We start from the raw sequence: 19,804 nt of genomic DNA, 5'->3' as shown, positions 1-19,804 counted from the left end.
ACTAAACAATCACTCCAGAGCCATATAATCTAAAGAACACAAAGTAAATGTCTTTTTCTTCACAGACCAGAAGATTTCTCTAGAGTATTCTTTCAAAAGAAAAGAAAAGAATAAATAATCTACTCCTGAAACACTGGGAGACAGGACTCTAAGCCTTTCTTAAAGTTGTAATAATACCACCCATTAAGAAATATATATTTGGCTTGGGACTTCCCTGGTGGCGCAGTGGTTGAGAATCTGCCTGCCAATGCAGGGGACACGGGTTCAAGCCCCGGACCGGGAAGATCCCACATGCTGCGGAGCAACTAAGCCCGTGTGCCACAACTACTGAGCCTGCGCTCTAGAGCCCGCGAGCCACAACTACCGAAGCCTGTGCACCTAGAGTCCGTGCTCCGCAACAAGAGAAGCCACCGCAATGAGAAGCCCGCACACCGCAACGGAGAGTAACCCCAGCTCACCGCAACTAGAGAACAAAGCCTGTGTGCAGCAATGAAGACCCAGCACAACCAAAACTAATAAATAAACAAATACATTTAAAAAGAAGAATAAATATATATTTGCTTGATCTTGGATTTTTTCAATATTATTTTTGTATCTATACCAGTCTGGCTAAATTACAAAAATAATGTGTAATCATTATAAAAATAGAAACAATACACACAGGAACCACTGCTAAAAGCTTGGTATGTACATCTCCAGAATCTTTTTCAAAATTCATATATATAAACATATATTTAATTTTTAAAAGTAGGGTCACACTATCCTGTTATTAATTCTACTGTAGGTATTATTCTATATCAGTATATAATTCAATCTCATGCAAAAGTACAGAACTCAACTGAATAAGATATAACAGTTTTTAACCCATGCTCACTACTGACAGTTTTTCCTTGTATTGTTTTATTATTTTGCCAATAAAAATAAGGCTTAAACAACCTTGTACAAATACTTTTCTGTACTTATTCTGTGCAAATAAGAGTAAATTACTTAATTTCCAACATTCAGGTTCTTTACTTTCTTAGCTATATGGCAAACAAATTCTGCGCTTTATAGAGGTGAGCTAGATACATCATTTTCAATTAATGACAAAGGGACAACCTTTAGGTTCTCTAGTACATTTATAAGCTTCATTCACTAATATAGTTCTGCAAGAAAATTACACACCCATTTGTATTTCTCGCAGTAAGATATATCCAATTTCTTTACATATTTGGACTCAGTTAGACAGTCTTCTGAATTTTATATATGCTATCCAGCAAATAGTTAACATGATTTTTCCTAGGATTCTAAAAGGACAAGACAGGCAACAATGTTGGCAAAATGCTCCCTATAATACATTAATGTAGAGAAATGTGCCCCCATAAATCAATTCTCTATGAAATACAGGGTTACCTCCTTTATGAAACGTTTCCCTAATCCTCAACAGCAGAACTAATTACTTCTATGTTTCAAATGTACTTTAAATATACATAATTCTAAAATAGCATATAAGTATACTATAGAATTACTATCTGTTAATATCATTTATAGAACTTTTTGGCATATAAAATACACATACACATTTCAAAAGACCATTTCACCTGTAGTCTTGCTTCTGTTTTTAATACCAAAATGTCTTAATTAGACACCTTTTATTTTGCAGCACTTTATTAGGTAGAAGAGAAAGAAGACAGCTGTGGCTGGTGAAAGAAAGGGGAGTAGTCTGAGATGATCACTATGTTTCTGCCTAAAAGAACTCAGTGTTTATACTACTCACTTGAGATAGGAAATAGCAAAATGGCTGTGCACTTTTTTTCCCTTTAACAGCGGGGAACAGAGGGGGAACTGAGACGGATGACTTTTGCCTACATTGTGTGGAGAGGCCTGTAAAATATCCAAACTGGTTGTGTCAAGTGGAAGCTAGATTCATGGGGCACACTTGGGCAAGAAGATACATATTTGGGAGCCAAGAATATGGAGGGGAACATCAAGTCAAGAATATAAAAAACCAGGAGTGTGGGTGAACTCTCCCAGGAAGGGTGTGTATAGTAAAAAGTTGTTCAAGTACAGAACATCAACATTTGATAGGCAGGTGAAAGATAGGGAGCTGAGCAGCTAGAAAGGTAAAAAAGAAAACTATCACAGAAGTTAAAGAATACAAGTTTCAACATTATCACACTGACCAAATATAACTATGATCATGTTCATCAAACACTTAAAACATTCTGAAAATGATCACAATATTGAAGAAAAGTTCTTTCCATACTTCTAAATAAGAACTTAAACCCTTTCATTAAAAAAACTGTAATAAAAAAACAAGGTACAGAACAGTGTGTATGGCAAGGTTCTACCTGCCTAGAAAGGAAGGGGAAAGTATGTATTTACATTGGCTTTTATTTGCATAAAAAGCAGGTATAAGACAGAGGTAGGAGTAGGCTTCTGTATGACTTTTTGTAGTTTTTAATGTTCTAACCACATCAAAGTATTACCTGTGCTAAAAATTAAGTTAAAATTTATAAATGAAATAAACTCTGCTAATCTTTAAAATGTTCCACAACTCTAACCACATGTTCCCACGTGTTCCTTCACTTCACTTGGATCACACCTGTAAAGAGTAAATCCTATAATATCAAATTTTAGTCAGTGAAATACCTTAACAGATGGATGCTCTGCCAGCACAGTCACTGAACCTGAAGACAAATATATTATTGTTTTTACTGACACTTGTGTAAGGAAAGGCTGATCAAGTGCCCAATGCTAACTCAAAACATCAAGTGTGGTATCACCAAAAAATGAAATTTAGGAAATAAAAAAAATATATATAAAATGTAAGGCTACTTCCTCTAACCAATTTTCATTAATAGTTAAGACTTTTATTTTTTGTACAGAACACCTATTAAACAAAAATGATCTTTAATACTTCTAAAATTCAAGTGTATCTGATTAAATCAGAGATTTCTTTAAACAATGCTCATAATGAATTAAGTGAAAAGCAAGACAAGTAATTCCAATCAACTTTTAGCCTTCTTTTAAAATTAAATGCATACCATAAAAAGAAAGGAAATTGAGTTATTTGTAGTGAGGTGGATGGACCTAGAGTCTGTCACACAGAGTGAAGTAAGTCAGAAAGAGAAAAACAAATACCGTATGTTAACACATATATATGGAATCTTAAAAAAAAAAAGGTTCTGAAGAACCTTTGGGCAGGACAGGAATAAAGACGCAGACGTAGAGAATGGACTTGAGGACACGGGGAGGGGGAAGGGTAAGCTGGGATGAAGTGAGAGAATGCCATGGACATATATACACTACCTAAAGTAAAACAGATAGCTAGTGGGAAGCAGCCGCATAGCACAGGGAGATCAGCTCGGTGCTTTGTGTCCACCTACACGGGTGAGATAGGGAGGGTGGGAGGGAGACGCAAGAGGGAGGGGATATGAGGATATATGTATACATATAGCTGATTCACTTTGTTATACAGCAGAAACTAACACACCATTGTAAAGCAATTATAATCCAATAAAGATGTTAAAAAAAAAAAAAAACTTGATTCTACAAATATATGCTTTGCCTTCTTCCATACTGACAAAAGAAAATTAAATGCATACACACTCAATCTTAGGGAATGGCATTAATGTCAGTTGCGTCTCCAAACTCCTTCCCTTATCCTGCATATGTATTCAGTAACTGAATCCTGCTAATTTTCTTTCAAATTCTCCTTAATCTGACTTCTCTTTCCATTTACACGTTCCAATTGCGTACTACCTTCATCTTCATCACCATCAATATTTACTGAGTACCTCCTACATACTGGACACCATGAATTGTCTGAATTAATCCTTCATTTAATAGCATTATAGAATAAGTATTATCTTTCTCATATTGTAAAAATGGCCATGGTACACATCAAATGAAGGTGATACTACAGAAATAGGAATCATATTTTTCCAAATTTTGCATATCCTCAAACATCACTGGATATTCCATTTAAAATGCATAGCAATATAAAATCCTGAATTCCTAGTTACACAATAGAATCACCTGAAAAGCTTTTAAAATGTGCAGCCAAGGTAAAGAAACACTAGACTATGTGATTATCCAAGCTCCTTCCAGTTCTAAAACTTTTAATTCTGTAGAAATATTTCTAGACTGTATGCCTTCAAAATGAACTACCACAATAAAAAGACTATTTTCTCCCCAAGTTTTTCCCAAAGAAAAATTAAATCAATGGATAAAAGCTTTTTTTTAAATTTAAATTGTTCTCTCATAATTCTTTCTTAAATCAATGGTGCTTACTACTTCATAATACTAGCAGATGACAAAAATAAACTAACAATAACTAATACTAGCCTGAAACTTAGAAATGCAATTTCTTCAAAGTACATTTGTAGGAAGGACTTACATACACATAATATAGTCATATTTTCTACTGGTGAAATTGTTCCTAGTTCATATAATGAAAATAATTATGTCAATAGTTTATGTTGTTTCAGAAAGTAAATACCAACTCTGAAAACCAACATTCTAATGATGCCTCCAACATTTACCAAGGTAGATAGGACCCTATATACCTCTACTAAATGGAGTCAGAATAGTGTAAATTTTGAATTATGTCAGTTTTGTACAAATATTTGGACTCTTTCAATGCCACCTCAGCTGTCAGGTACACTGCTTGTAAGTATGCCTGCCTATGGAATACACTCTCCAAGTTCTGATTTGTGATTTGCTGCTTTTTGGCTATGGGCTTAAAATTGAAAAAGCAAACTTGTTCAAATATGTGTAAGGCTAAGAATAGTTTCTGTTACAAACTTACAATGCCTTTGAAATAAGAAAAGAATACCCAGGGCCCAAACTAAGAAGCAAAATGCCTAAGTGTTATAGTACACTGGCTTTATAAGTTGTTTTTCTCCTTTTAGGTCTTTTTCCATTTATTCCTGGTTTTTTAATTTTGACTTTCTTTCAAATAGGAGAAGTTTGCTAGATCTAGTCTTCTTCCAGATACATGAAATATTACTATAAATACATAATTCCGCTTTTGGGAGGACATTAAAAAACTTAAAAGCTGAGCATACGTATAATTATGAGCACATTTCTAACCAGTTAAATAAAGTGAAAAACTCCGTTCTGGAAAACTTCAGTAAAATCACCCTAAAACATACAGTCCTTTTTCAGGGTCAAAATTTCTCAAACTACAGTTAGTAAGTAGTATATTCTATCCCTTTTGGCAGATTGGTTGTATGTATTCTACTATTCTAGTTTTCTCAAATTCACCTTTCTTCCTATTTCATCTCTAATCCAACTGCTTTCCTTCTTGCTGATTTTTCCCCTCTTTAGCCCCGCTTTTATTATTGGTCCAACTCTCTGTTGTTCCCCCTACTATGAGGATCTATTTATTTCTAGGCTTTCTAAAACCCCTCTTCCTTTGTTAACTTAGCTTCCCAAGCAACCTAACCTTCAAAATACCCTTTTTTTAAAATGAAAATTTGATCACATATTTTAAATAAAACTTTGACCAATATTAAGAGGGAAAAATTTTATTTCAAAATACACAAATGGCAATAACTATATTCTTTAGTAAAATATGATGTAAAATAGTGACTGTGTTAAATGAATCTGAAACAATGGTAGGTTTGTAATGAAATGTGTGTCTTTCCTTTGTGATGGTTCTTAACCAGGTGACGGTAAAATAACATAATACTTTCCCTGAATATAAATAGTAATAATTTTTACTGTCCTATGTGATTTGTAGGGAACAATGTAAACTCTATAAAAAACAAATGAAAAAAATTTCAATAACAGTGTATAACTTAGCAACAGATGAGAATGGAATAGTAAATTCTGAGTTAGAGATTTTGCAGTACCTTAATGAATATCTATGGGAAGCTAAATTTTACCACATTGGCTTCTCAATAATTACTACCTCCTTGAGGAAGGGCAAGAGAAATGAGTAACTAAATCTCAAGATGTGTGGTATGACCCAACATTTTTGTGTTCTGCATAAAAGCTAGAGAGAATATGGAACATATCTGAGAAACTGTAATGTTTAAGACTTTAAGACATTTCCATATTTTATGAAGACAATATTTCAAATGAAGACAAACTGACAAAATCCAGAATTGCACAGTATCATAAGTCACACAGAGACTCTCAATTGATTGGGTAGAAGGGATATGGAAGGGTTAACAGAATCACCTGAGAACACTTTGCAAACTACCCTCATTCCCCAACCACACACGAGACTCTAATAAGACTACCTGGAGGAGAATGACCCCTCTCCACACTCAATGCCCTGACTTGAGAACCTGTGCGCAACGCGTTACTGTTTTGATGAGAACATGTTCAGAATGTGTCACATCTTTCAGATGTACTAGAACAGGAGAAAAAAAAAGAAAAAAGAATCACTGAGTTATAGGCCACCATGGTGATGATAAGCTAAATTCTTTTTTTTTTAACATCTTTATTGGAGTATAATTGCTTTACAATGGTGTGTTAGTTTCTGCTGTATAACAAAGTGAATCAGCTATACTTATACATATATCCCCATATCTCCTCCCTCTTGCGTCTCCCTCCCACCTTCCCCATCCCACCCCCCTAGGTGGACAAAAAGCACCGAGCTGACCTCCCTGGGCTATGCGGCTGCTTCCCACTAATAAGCTAAATTCTTAACCTGCCTCTTAAATCTATAGTACAGTCCCCAAACTATAAGCAGACTCATTCATTTAACTTTTTTTTTAAACTTAACACCTGAGTACAGGAATAATGCTAGACAAGAAAGAAACAAAAATGATCAAGGCATTCATTTCCATAACAACACAGTAGAACAATCAAGACACTGCAGGTTGTAAAATCTAGATTCAAGCTCTAGAAAAATCTAGCCACATCCTACCCTGATACACAAACTTAAGAGCAAATGGGTCAGACTTTAATTTCCATTCCATCCTAATAGCAACATGACTTGGTATCATAATGCATGAACTGCTTTCAGTAAGGCCTGGGTTCAAATGCCATGCTACCACTTACCAACTACAAGTCCCTAGACACATTAATCACCCTGAGACTCAGTTTCCTCAACCACAGAATGGGACTAATATCTTAAAAGACTCTGAGGATGAAATAAAGTACTGAAAGGACCCAATACTTAGTAGTCCTTCTGCAAGTGTTTGTTCTCTCTCCAGTGAAACAGTCATATCTAAGAAGCCTCAAAAATAACTAATATTCTATGGATAGCAAAACAGAATTCTATTCCAATACTTAGGAATCACATAGGTTATCAGCAAATTAGGTCATTCAAACCCTCCACTGCAGACAACAAAAAAAGCTGGAGAAAATGCTTTTAAAATATGCTTAAAGATATGGAAGAGCAGACAAAGTAGTTAAAAATGAACAGGCCGGGCTTCCCTGGCGGTGCGGTGGTTGAGAGTCTGCCTGCCAATGCAGGGGACGTGGGTTCGAGCCCTGGTCTGGGAGGATCCCGCGTGCCGCGGAGCAACTCGGCCCATGAGCCACAGTTGCTGGGCCTGCGCGTCTGGAGCCTGTGCTCGGCAACGAGAGGCCGCGATGGTGAGAGGCCCGCGCACCGCGGTGAAGAGTGGCCCCCGCTTGCCGCAACTGGAGAGGGCCCTCGCACAGAGACGAAGACCCAACACAGCCATACATACATACATACATACATACATACATAAAAAAAAGAATGTAAGCAGACAAGAATAGCATTAAAAAAAATAAAATTTAATTTAAAAAAAATTAAAAAAAAAAAAAAAAATGAACAGGCCAAGATCCAGAAGAAAAAAAAATCCAGAGACATGGGCCCAAACTTGGGGGCTACATTTTCTGTGGGCATGTTAGCCAATATAGAAAGCCAGTTGAGAATTTTCCAAAACTGATAAAAGATATCAATCCACAGATTTCAGAAATCTCAACAAACACCAAGCAGGATAAATAAAAAGAAACACACACCTAGAGAGATCATAGTAAAACTGCAAAAAACTCTAGACAAAGCAAAAAATCTTCAACACAGTCAAAGAAAATAGTCAAGCTGCCTTCAAAATAGTAACGTTTGCAACGGCACTCAACTGTCAATAGATAAAAGCCAGAAAAGAGTAGAATGATTAATTTAATGTGCTCACATGCCAACCTAAAATCTGTCCCTGGCAAAAACATCTTTTAAGAATGATAGTGAAAAGGCATTTTCAGATCACCAAAAAACCAAAAACAAACAAACAAAAAAAGACCTGAAGGTATTTGTCACCACCAAACCAATGCTAAAAGGAAATACTGAAATATGTTCTCTAGGGAGGAAAAAAGAAATGATCTGAGAGAAAAGGTTGTAAATGAAGGGAGGAATGAAAAGCATCAAAAACGGTAACAATGATAATCGTCTTCTAATGAAGACTAACTTTAAAAAAAAGTAAAAATCACTTGTGAGTAAACATCCACAGATTTAAAATGTGTAACACAATGGATAAGTCACTGAGGGAATGAATTGAAATAAAGTATCTGAGGGTCCTTGAATTGTTAACTATACAGTAACCTCTAAAATAATAGTAAGTATGGAAGTATATAATTTCCAAACTAGCAGAAAAAAAAAAATTATCAAGACAAAAAGAACAGAAGAAAAGGAATATAAACAGATGAGACAAAAATAAAGTGCATTCTACGATGGTAGGTTTAAATTAAGATATATGAGCAATTACGTTCACTGTAAATGGATTTGATGTTTCAAGTAAATAACAAAGATTGCTGGATTGGATTTTTTTTAAAACAACAACATGCTGTTCATAAGACACATATCTCTAACACAAAGAAATGGAAAGGTAGATACACCATGCAAATGATAAAGAAAGCTGACTCAGCTACACAAAAACCAGACAAGTAGACATTAACACCAAAAGCATAATTAGAGATAAGGAGGGATACTTCATAATGACACGTTACAAAGAACCAGAAAGCTATAACATTTCTAAACATACATGCATCCACTGCAGTGCCTCAAAATGTAATAAACTCGAAAGAGTTACAAGGAAAAACAGTCAATCCACAACTATACTTGGACATTTTAAACATACACCTCTCAGTAACTGACAGAACAAACACACAAATGAAACATCACAAAGATTAAAAAAAAAAAAATCAGTAAGGCTATGCAGAAGATTCAAACAAGATTAACACACTTGAACTAGTGAACATATACAGGACTCTGCACTCAGGGGCTAAAGAATACACGGAACATTTGTAAAAACTGACCGTATGCTGGACCGTAAAACAAATCTCAAAGAATTCCCAAGAACTGAAATCATACAAAGTGTTACCTACCCACAATGCAATGAAGTCAGAAATCATTAAGAAAAAGAAAACAATAAAATCTCCCTATGTTTGCAAACTAAGAAATATATTTATCAACCCATGTAAAAAGAAGAAATAACAATGGAAATTATAAAATATTTGGAACAGAATAAATATGAATATACTACATAACAGAACTAATTAGACAGAAATTTACACCCTTAAATGCATGTATTAGTATGGAAGGATTAAAACTGATGAAGCAGGCATTCATCTTAAAACTCAGAAAAAGGACAGCAAAATACACTGAAGGAAAATAAAATGAAATAATAAAGATAATATCAGAAATTAATCATATCCAAAAACATACAAAAGAGTAATGGTCACAAAGTCTGCTTCTCAAGATTCTTGTAGGGAATCCAAAAGGTCAAAACTATTTCCATAATAATACTAAGATGATGTTTGCCTTTTAGACTATGTTGATATTTACAACATCATGGTACAAAAGCAAAAGTGGATGTAACTGATGGAGCCTTGGCATATATCAAGGTATCAAACTCTACTGTAAATCATCGTACTATTGACTGCCCCAGACTAGCAGTTAAAGAAAGAAAAAGTCATTTTCACTTAAGAATGTCCTTGATGAAGCAGTAAAAATTATTCATTTATTAAATTCGCCATGTCAGTTAAATATTCTGTGTGACAAAATGTGAAAATAATAAACATATCTGCTGCAAATCAAAGTAAAATGAAAACACTTTGTGATTGTGCTGCATGCTGATTTAAGCACTTTTTTCATGGAACACCAATTTTACGTAAAAGAACAATATCTAGACAAATTATACTTATCCAGGCTTGGGTATCTGGCAGACATTTCCTCAAAACTGAACACCGTGAGCCTGGAAAACAACTGATGGCATTTTCTGTGAATGATCAAATTTGACTTTTCAAGGAAGAACTGGGAATTTGGCAAACTTATATTTACTGTCTTCAGCTTGACAGCATCCCAGTACTTAAGAGACCTTTCTGATTAGATTGGTGGTGATTTCAACAAATCACCAATTTTTTGGTATCATATAATGAAATATATCAGTATTTGGAAAAGGTGCATAACTAAGTGAACTTATTATTTTCCAAATGACCAAAGCATGATGTTATGAAATCACGCATGAGTAAAAGATCCATCCAGAATGCAAGACAGACCAATGAACTTTAATGTACCAGAATAAGAAAAATGTACTGATATAATTTCAGATTCCATACTGCAACTAACCTTTAAAAAACACTTGCTGAGATCTGCTATACCCTCACAGATTATCCACAACCTAAAAAGGCTAAAAATATTCTTCCCTTTTCAAATTTCACATCTGTGTGGGACTGGATTTTCTTCTACTTCAACCAAAACATATGCTAGATTGAATTCAGAAGTAGATATGAGAATACAGATGTTTTCTATTAAGCCAGACATTTAAAAGAAATTTGCAAAATTATTAAACAGTGTCATTTACCTCACTAAATTTGTTTTCAAAGATACAGTTATTTTTCCTTTAAAGAATGTTATTTATATTAACATGCAATGGGTTTATTGTTGTTCATTTTAAATGAATATTAGCATAATAAGTAAAATATAATCAATGATATCAGTGTATAAAACTGACATGAAACTCCTCACAGTGCTCAGTAATGTTTACGTATAATATAATGGGGTTCTGAGAACAAAAAGTTTGAGAAATGCTGCAACAGAGAAAGATCAAAGTCAAAAACTGATGCTTTAAAAAGACTAAAAGAAGAAAATACAATAAATACTTGGCAACAGTGATCAAAAAAAATTTTTAACAAGGAGACACAAATGAACCACGTTAAGAATAAAATAAACTATCACTACAGATCCCACAGACATTAGAAAAAAGATTATTTCACAAACTTTATGTCAATAAATTTGAAAATTTGGATAAAATGCTAAAAAGCACAATTTACCAAAATAGCTATCTCATAAAATACAGAAATGTATAAACTATCCTATAACCATAAAGAAATTGAGTCAGTAAATAAAAGCCTCACAAAGAAAACTTCAGATCCAGATGGCTTTTCTAAAGAATTAGACCAGTCATTTAGGAAATGGCTATACTCTGCAAATTCTTCCAGATAAGAAAAAGTGGGAAAATTCTGCAGGTCATTTTATGAAGCCAGCATAACCTCAAAATAAAAAACAGACAAAGGCATTATAAGAAAAGAAAATTAAAAGTCAATGACACTCATGAACAGCCATAAAAATCTTGATCAAAAATTTAACTGAATACAGCAATTTTTTTAAAAAGACCATGACCAAGTGGGTCATGAAAAAGTAGGTTAATTACAAAAATCCAAGACTGATTGAGCATTGAGAAGTAAATCAATGTAATTCACCACATTAACAGATTAAAGAAAAAACTATGATCACCTCATTAGATGTAATAAAAGTATTTAACAAAATTTAACATCCATTCAATATATAAACTATTAGCACAACAGAAACGAAAGCGAACTTCCTCAATCTGATAAAAGCTATCTACAAAAAAAACTACAGCAAGCATCATCTGTAATGGTCAAACAGTGAAAGCTTTCCCTTTGTGATCAGGAACAAGATTAAGATGTCCTCTATCACCACTTCTATTCAGGAATGTACTGGAGGTCCTAGCCAGAGAAGTAAGGCAAGAGAAAGAAATAAAAGGTGTAAGGATTGGCAAGAAAAAACAAAACTCATTATTCACAAATATGTTGGTGAATATAGAAAACTGGAAGTATCTACAGAAAAATTGTTAGAAATAAGAGTTGAACAAGGCTGTGAGATTCAAAATCAATTGCGTTTCTATGTAAACTGCAATCACAGTTACAAAATAAAACTTAAAAAACAACGATTCCATTTCAAATTGCCTCAAAAAATACGAGGTACTTAGCAATAAATCCAATGAGAGATGTGTAAATCTCTCTGCAGGAGAGAGATGTGTAAATTTCCTCTGCAGGAAAATCACAAAACTTTATTGACAGATAGTAAAGGACTAAATAAATCAAAATACATGCAATGATTATGATTTGAAAGACTCAGTATTGTAGAGACATCAATTCTCCCCAAATTGATTTATAGTCAAGTTCACCTCAATGAAAATCACAAGCGGATTATGTTGGACATGCTGATGTTTAAGTGTATATGGAAATGCAAAGGACCAGTACCCAAGATATTCTTGAAAAAAATAAGGAATATAAGGAATAAGTAAAGAACTTCTCTAATATACATCAAGACTTATTGGACTATGACAACTGTGACAAGATAGTGGAATTTATAAAAACTGGCCAATGGAACAGAATAGAGAGATTAGACACAGACCCGCACATATATGGACACTTGATATATAATAGAGGTGGCATGACAAAATAGAGAAAAGATATTTTGTTTTATTTTTCCAACAGATAATGCTGGGAGAGAATTATCTACCTGGAAACAAATGAAATCAAATCTGTTCCTCATACTAGCTGGTAATGAAGTCCATGGCAAAAATCACATTAACATTCTTTCAGATTCAAAACTAAATTTATTCATTATATATCCCTAGTGAGGTATATCTAAGGACAAGCATGTTATTGTTAGCGGCAATCTTGGTATTGTTATATTGAAATTATGTTACATATATAGTAGTATAAAGCAAACAACTGACTATAATAATGTCATTGAGGTATCAAGATTTTTGGAGTAAGACAGAAGAGATACTAATACATAAAATCAAATCTGGGTAAAAAAACTTATCCTGAAGTGGCAATATCACTAATTTAATATTTTCTTTCTTTTTAAAAAGCATGTTTCCTACCTCTGTCTGCTGAAAATGCCAAGAAAAAATGGAAACTCAGTAATAACGAATGCCCCAAACATCCAAATTGTGGTTTCTAAACACCAATTCCCATAGGAAAAAGGCTGGTTGGAAAAATAGTTGGGGCAGAAAATATAATTAGTCTGATCTCTCTCACAAATTCTGAAGCAAAGAAGCTATACAATACCGAAATCATGTCAGAAGGACACAGGAGCCAAATGAAGGGGTTCCCACTGACCAAAGGTGAGAAAACTTGAGTATCACGAAGAATGACTCAATGGATTTAAACACATTAAAAATATAAAAATGTATAAGTTCAGATAATAAAAACAAAGACAAAATCCTTGGTCATCTTTCACAGGTTACTAGAGACCAACTTGTTATTCTGAAAATTGATAAAGGAATAGAATCAAGCCTTTATCATGACTTTCCTATAGGAACTCTCTATTTCAGGATAACCAAATATTTGATGAAAGGAAATTTTCCTTTTTAAAAGAAGTACAATCCAGGAGGAACTGTAAAATTAGAAACTCATTGTTCTTAGATCCCAAAATGAAACAACGAACCTGGTCAACAAGCACCAATAACTGCTAAAACCACTAACTGAAAGGTAGATGGGGAACTTTATAATGGACTGATCAGACCGATACCAACTGTGTGCACTGATCAATCAATCAATCACTAAAAACGGGACAACAAAATGTGTCCCTGCTAATAAAATACAACAGGCACCACACACGGTGCCACCAACGAAATAACATAAGACTATACCTAATTCTAATGGAGCCTCTCAATCTATAAATTATCAGTTTAGAGGAAATAGAGATGAGATGGAGGAACACGTTAAAGAACCAACAGGATACAATCAGCCAAATCCAAAATGTGAGAAATTCTGCAAAATATATGACCCAGTTTCTTCAACAAATAAATGGAGAATAAAAAAGATAAAGTGATACAGATTAAAAAAAACTTAAGACACAGATCAACCAATGCAACAGGTGGACCTTGTTTGGATTCTGCGGCAAACAATCATTAAAACATGCGAGTTTTTTTAGATAATTGGTGAAAATTGAAAACATCCTGGGTATCATAAGACATTAAGAGATTCTGGTTAATTTTGTGGCGTGGGATAATAGTCCTTATCTGCCAGAGATGCATATTAAATTATGTATATGATGGCTGGGGATCTGCTTTAAAATATTACAGATTTGTTCCTAAATAATCTGTGCAATTACACATTTAAATAAATAAATAAATAGGTGGGCTAGTGAATAGATGGATGGATATAACTTCCTCAGTCAGGGAATCAATTCCAGGTGAATTAATTCAAATTAAATATGAAGGCAAAATAATAAAGCTTGTAGATCATATAGGAGAATATCTTCATGTTCTCAAAAGAGGGCAGGATTTGCTAAACAAAACTCAGAATCACCAAACAAAAATGTGTTATTCTGTAAAGAACTCTATAAAAATTATCTACTTCACACTATTTTAAAGGTACTTACTGCTGGTAAAAGAGACTGCATGTTTTGATTAGAATCTGCTATTGTAGCAAGGTAGACCAAGTTTGTATGCAGCATCTGTTGATACCTATTAAAACAAAACAAATATCAATATTAAAAATAATTTTCTTCTTATCTGCTTACATATTATACAAACAGCATTTTATTTCTCAAGTTTAATGAGCGATTTCTGTTACCTGAACATCAACAGCACTGCAATTTTTCCTAGTTCCTCTGCAAAATAATTCCAAATAAGTATATTCAAAAACAATAATAAACACGGAGCTCTTACTATGTGCTAGATATTGCTATAGTTGTTCTACATACTTAAACATCTGATTTAATCCTCAAACCAACACTATGAGGTGAAGATTCTTATTTTCTCCATTTCACAGATGAAGAAATTGAGGTTTAGAAAGGTTAATAACTTGTACAAGATTGTACAGCGTAGTAAATGGAATAACTGAGACAGGTACTGGCTCCACACATATAACATACGCAAAGAGACCTAGAATGAAGTAATCAACAAAACTGATACGCTTATTCCCTTCCCTCTGCCATTTTCGTGTTGCCGAAAACCTCAAAGCCAAGCACAGTCAACACGCTCTGCTAAAATGTCAGACAGGAGGTGGAAACCACACATTTTTTCCCTTCTCATTCCTGCAGCAGTGACCAACAATTTATACCTGCTGTGGTTATGCTGCCCATCTATCAGGACATATAGAGAGGACAATAAAGAGGCATCTCCAATTACAAAAAAAAAAAAAAGTTACAGGCTAAAGCACCGGGATGGAGGAAATAATAGGACACCAACACCAACACCACTGCAAATTAACTTTAAAAAATAAAGCAAATTCTCATTATCGGAGTCAAGTGGTTAAACATGTTTACTGTGATCTTACTTACCTATTAGCTTTGCTAAGCCTCTCTTCATAATTTAAAAAATTAACTCAGATGAAACCAGACTGAAATTAGTAGTGATCCAATTACTAGTGCTGGTAAACCCACAAAATAATACAAACGTAAAACGTGCATCAAATTAAGCTTTTAGAATTTCATTTACTAATAAATACTGTACCAATTAAAATAATGAAAATAAGTCAAAAGAACTTTATTCAGCTAAATAAAGTCTTCTAATACAGATCCCAAATGAAGTAATTTTCTAAAACAGACACCATTAAGAGGAATCCTAGTAAATTCTTTGCTGCATTATTTTTTTCCTGCTGGAAAAACTGGTTTCACTACTGTTTTCTTATTAGGGGGGAAAAAACTTATTTCTCACTGAACTTAAAGTTTCTTCACTAACAAGATCATACTTTTATAGTTTGCTTGTTTGTTTTTTTATAAATTTATTGAGATATAACTAATATATACAAAGAACTTCACGTATTTAATGTGTACAATTTGATGAGTTTGGACGTACACGAACACCAGTGAAAACATCACCACCATGGAGGTAACAGATATATCCAACACTTCCCAAGGTTTCCTTGTTTCTCTTTGTTCTTGTTTTTTTGTTGTTATTTAAAAACAAGTCTAAGTTCTTAATGCTCCTCCTCACATATACACTATGTTGCTCAATCAGACATGATATATTGTTATAGGGATCCTTAAACATACAAGGACCAAAAATCATTATTTTGCACTGAATTATTCATAATGGTTAATTATGTCATTGAAATTCTTCAAACAGCACTAACAGGCACCACTAGCTGGAACTACTTCATTATTCCATAGACATCTTGAATGGAATTTAAGATACAGGATTCTACAATCTTGCCATTTTTAAAAAACCAACCAGCCATTTTTAATTAGAACATGTAACTCATTTCAAAGGCTGCTCTTTCAAGTTTTTCTTTTCTTCTGAATATTAGTATGGCTCTATCACATGTACTCAGATATGAGATTTGCTGACTGCCCTATCAAAAATAAAAATACCAACTTTACTCAGAGACTATGGCCTACTCATGATCCTTTAAGAAAAATTCTAGTCATGCTTATTGGTCCTCAGTAAGCCAGTGTTAAAATACTGTTTAATCTGCCACACGCTTGAGGCCTCATTTATAAAATAATGGCAGGGACTTCCCTGGTGGCACAGTGGTTAAGAATCCGACTCCCAATGCAGGGAACACAAGTTCGAGCCCTGGCCCAGGAAGATCCTACATGCCATGGAGCAACTAAGCCCCTGCGCCACAACTACTGAGCCTGCACTCTAGAGCCCGCGAGCCACAACTACTGAGTCCGCGTGCTGCAACTACTGAAGCCTGCGCGCCTAGAGCCCGTGCTCCACAAGAGAAGCCACCGCAATGAGAAGCACGTGCACTGCAACAAAGAGCAGCCGCCACTCACCGCAAGTAGAGAAAGCCCACGCACAGCAATGAAGACCCAACGCAGACAGAAATAAATAAATTTATTTAAAAAAATAACAAAATAAAATAAAATAATGGCAGTGAGGGTAGATCTCTAAAGTCCTTGTGGTTCTAAATATCTATAAATACAGCAACTTTTATGAAATACTTTAAAGACATTTCCCCAACTATCAAATCTTAATTTTTAATCTTGAAATAATCTCAAACTTACAGTTTCAAGAATAGTATGAAGAACTCCCAAATATTCTTCTCCCACGCTCCCCAATTGTCAGCATCTTACATCTGTCTTATACTGTCTCTAAACACCTGCACCAACATACACGTGCATGCAACGACACACTTTTTTCCAAAACCATCGAGAGTCAGTTACCAGCATAATACCCCATTACTCCTAACACTTCAGTGTCAGTTTCCCAAAAACAAGGACATTCCCCTATATAACTAAAATACAACCATCATGACAAGGAAATGAATACTGATACAATATTACCATTGAATCCACAGAACCCAGTCAAATTTCTACAGTTGTCCCAATAGCCCCAAATCTTTTTACCTAATGTAAGGGGGTAAGTAAAAATGATCATTTTTAATGGGTCTTCTATAACTTCAGTAGGTTTTCTTTTTGTAAAAACTGCATTCTTTTTACAGCACTCATCAAATAAGCTTATTCTAAGATTCTTCTACAAATATTAAAGAAACATTTTCCTGAGAAACTTTTTAAAAATTCTATAAATACTATTAATTTGTCACTGAAGCAGTTTTTAATGTATATGCTTATTATTTCTAAAATAGTATACATTAATAAAAGAAAACAGAGTATGTAAGCAAAGGGAAGATATAAAATATATTCAACATTTTATATTTGATGATGGTAACTTCCTCATAAATACTGGCAGATACTTCCAGATACCCTTAATTATTAACCTATTAAATAAGAGACAGTTCACTTCCCAAAGATTCCACTAAGAGCCACTACATGAGTTACCTCGAATAAAGTAAAATAACCACCATTAAATTTATTGATATAATTACAAAATGAATCCAAAATAGTCAGATTTCATTTTGAAAAAGAAACTTTTACCTAGAAGCTATGAACAGTGTATTTTTAGGTCAAAAGAAATACAATTTATAGAATAAAAGTTATCTTCCTAACTAGAGATTTAAAACTAAATTCATTTACACTATGATGAACAAAAATTTTTCACTTGACAACTGTTTATAATACACTCTGAAATAGGTGCACTCACCCTGAAATACAAAAAATAAGGGCTGATTTAAGCAAATACATGGGATGATTTAGAAAATGCTCAAACCAAACACCACAAGAGAGCAATAATATATTCTTACATATAAGTTGTCAGAATTTAAAGGGAAGAGGATCTGGGCATATGAGCTCTACAAGTGATTCACTGACTTATATGAGTGAGTGAGTGAGTGAGTGTGTGTGTGTGTGTGTGTGTGTGTGTAGGTAAGGGTAGAGTAATATATCCAAAGATGTTACCAGTGAAAAATCTTTGGGTGGTGAGAATATGGTGTTCGTTCTCTAAATTTTAAATATCTGTGTTTTCTAATTTTCTACAATGCCTATACTGCTTTCATAAAAATAAAGTTATTTTCGATTTTAAAAAACACTGCTTCAGGCAGTTATCACATCTTAAGGAACTGTTTAATTAAAATTGAACTATCAATTCCCAGATGGCTGTCACTGATGTTTCTCTTTATTTTCCTTTCACTTCTCCTATGAGAAACAAGAACATTTATTAATGTTGAGAGGAGAAATTTTTTTTCTTCACTCACAAACCAATTCTGACAACTTGAGAAAGAAAGAGTATATAAAGAACTCTAAGAATGAAATTAAATACAACAGAAAGGACAGAATTTAAGATTCTACCTAAATCAATTTAAGCCCCATTTATACCAAATACATATATGTGAGCAAATGAGGTCTATGCCAATAGGCAGAGAAGGGGAAAATGATCACATACACAAAAAAGCTAAGACTATAAAGAATAAGACAGTATAAACTTTTGCCGACAAGTTGGAAGAGTGGGTTCTACACCTGAACATGTCTTATCCCTGTCACGTACTGCTAGGGCCTACAGGAAATTGAACCAGTCCTATGCCCGTGGCTTTACCTGGCATTTTAAAACGCCAGAGGTGTGGTGATCATTTTGTAACATATAGAAATGTCAAATCACTATGTTGTGCACCAGGAACTAGCATAGTGATGTAGGTCAGTTATACTTCAAAAACAAACAGACAGGGGCTTCCCTGGTGGTGCAGTGGTTGAGAGTCTGCCTGCCAATGCAGGGGACACGGGTTCGAGCCCTGGTCAGGAAACTAAGATCCCACATGCTGCACAGCACAGCCCCCAAAAAAAGAATAACAAAAACAGACAGACAAACTCAAAGAGAGATCAGATTTGTAGTTACCAGAGGTGGGGGGGTGGGGGAGAGGAGGAGCTGGATGAAGGTAGTAAAAAGAAGAAAAAAAAAAGCCGTAAGTGAAAATAATTATTCTAATCAGTGCCTCTCAGTTGTTATCAATCCATGGCTGACTTGAGGTAGTGATCTTCTAACCACTGATGATTATCCACAGTTGTAATTTCTTAAAAGAAATTTTCACATATAAACAGACAAGATTCATCAAAGAAAATATACATAAAAGAAGTGGCAATGGTCACATAAAATGCAAAATGCACAAGTGATTAGAAATTAAGATATCCTAGCATCCAGATCTTAATTTCTAAATATTATTCTCAAAAAAAAGAACTAGGGCTTGGAGAAATGATTCCAGACTGGGGCAGAAAAAAGTACAAGAGGAGCCTGGA

The 19,804-nt window shown here is 34.2% G+C and overlaps 1 protein-coding gene across 6 annotated transcripts in view; it reads right to left on the bottom strand.

Annotated features, from left to right (window-relative positions):
* Positions 1 to 19,804, bottom strand: part of SS18 (SS18 subunit of BAF chromatin remodeling complex) — an 83,454-nt gene that overhangs the window by 57,156 nt on the left and 6,494 nt on the right. For 5 of the 6 annotated variants that reach the window (XM_082355536.1, XM_082355537.1, XM_082355539.1 and 2 more), the window contains exon 3: positions 14,609 to 14,693. In XM_082355536.1, coding sequence (XP_082211662.1) covers positions 14,609 to 14,693 — 85 coding nt within the window. Of the gene's footprint in view, positions 1 to 14,608; positions 14,694 to 14,802; positions 14,840 to 19,804 lie in introns of all 6 variants that reach the window. The other variant, XM_082355538.1, reaches the window with a different exon arrangement.

This window comes from Balaenoptera borealis (genome assembly GCF_965194805.1).
Source record: "Balaenoptera borealis genome assembly, chromosome: 14".
In the NCBI taxonomy this organism is placed as follows: Eukaryota; Metazoa; Chordata; class Mammalia; order Artiodactyla; family Balaenopteridae; genus Balaenoptera; species Balaenoptera borealis.
The sequence above is the reverse complement of the archived record's forward strand: the minus strand, read 5'-3'. Positions and strand labels throughout refer to the sequence as shown.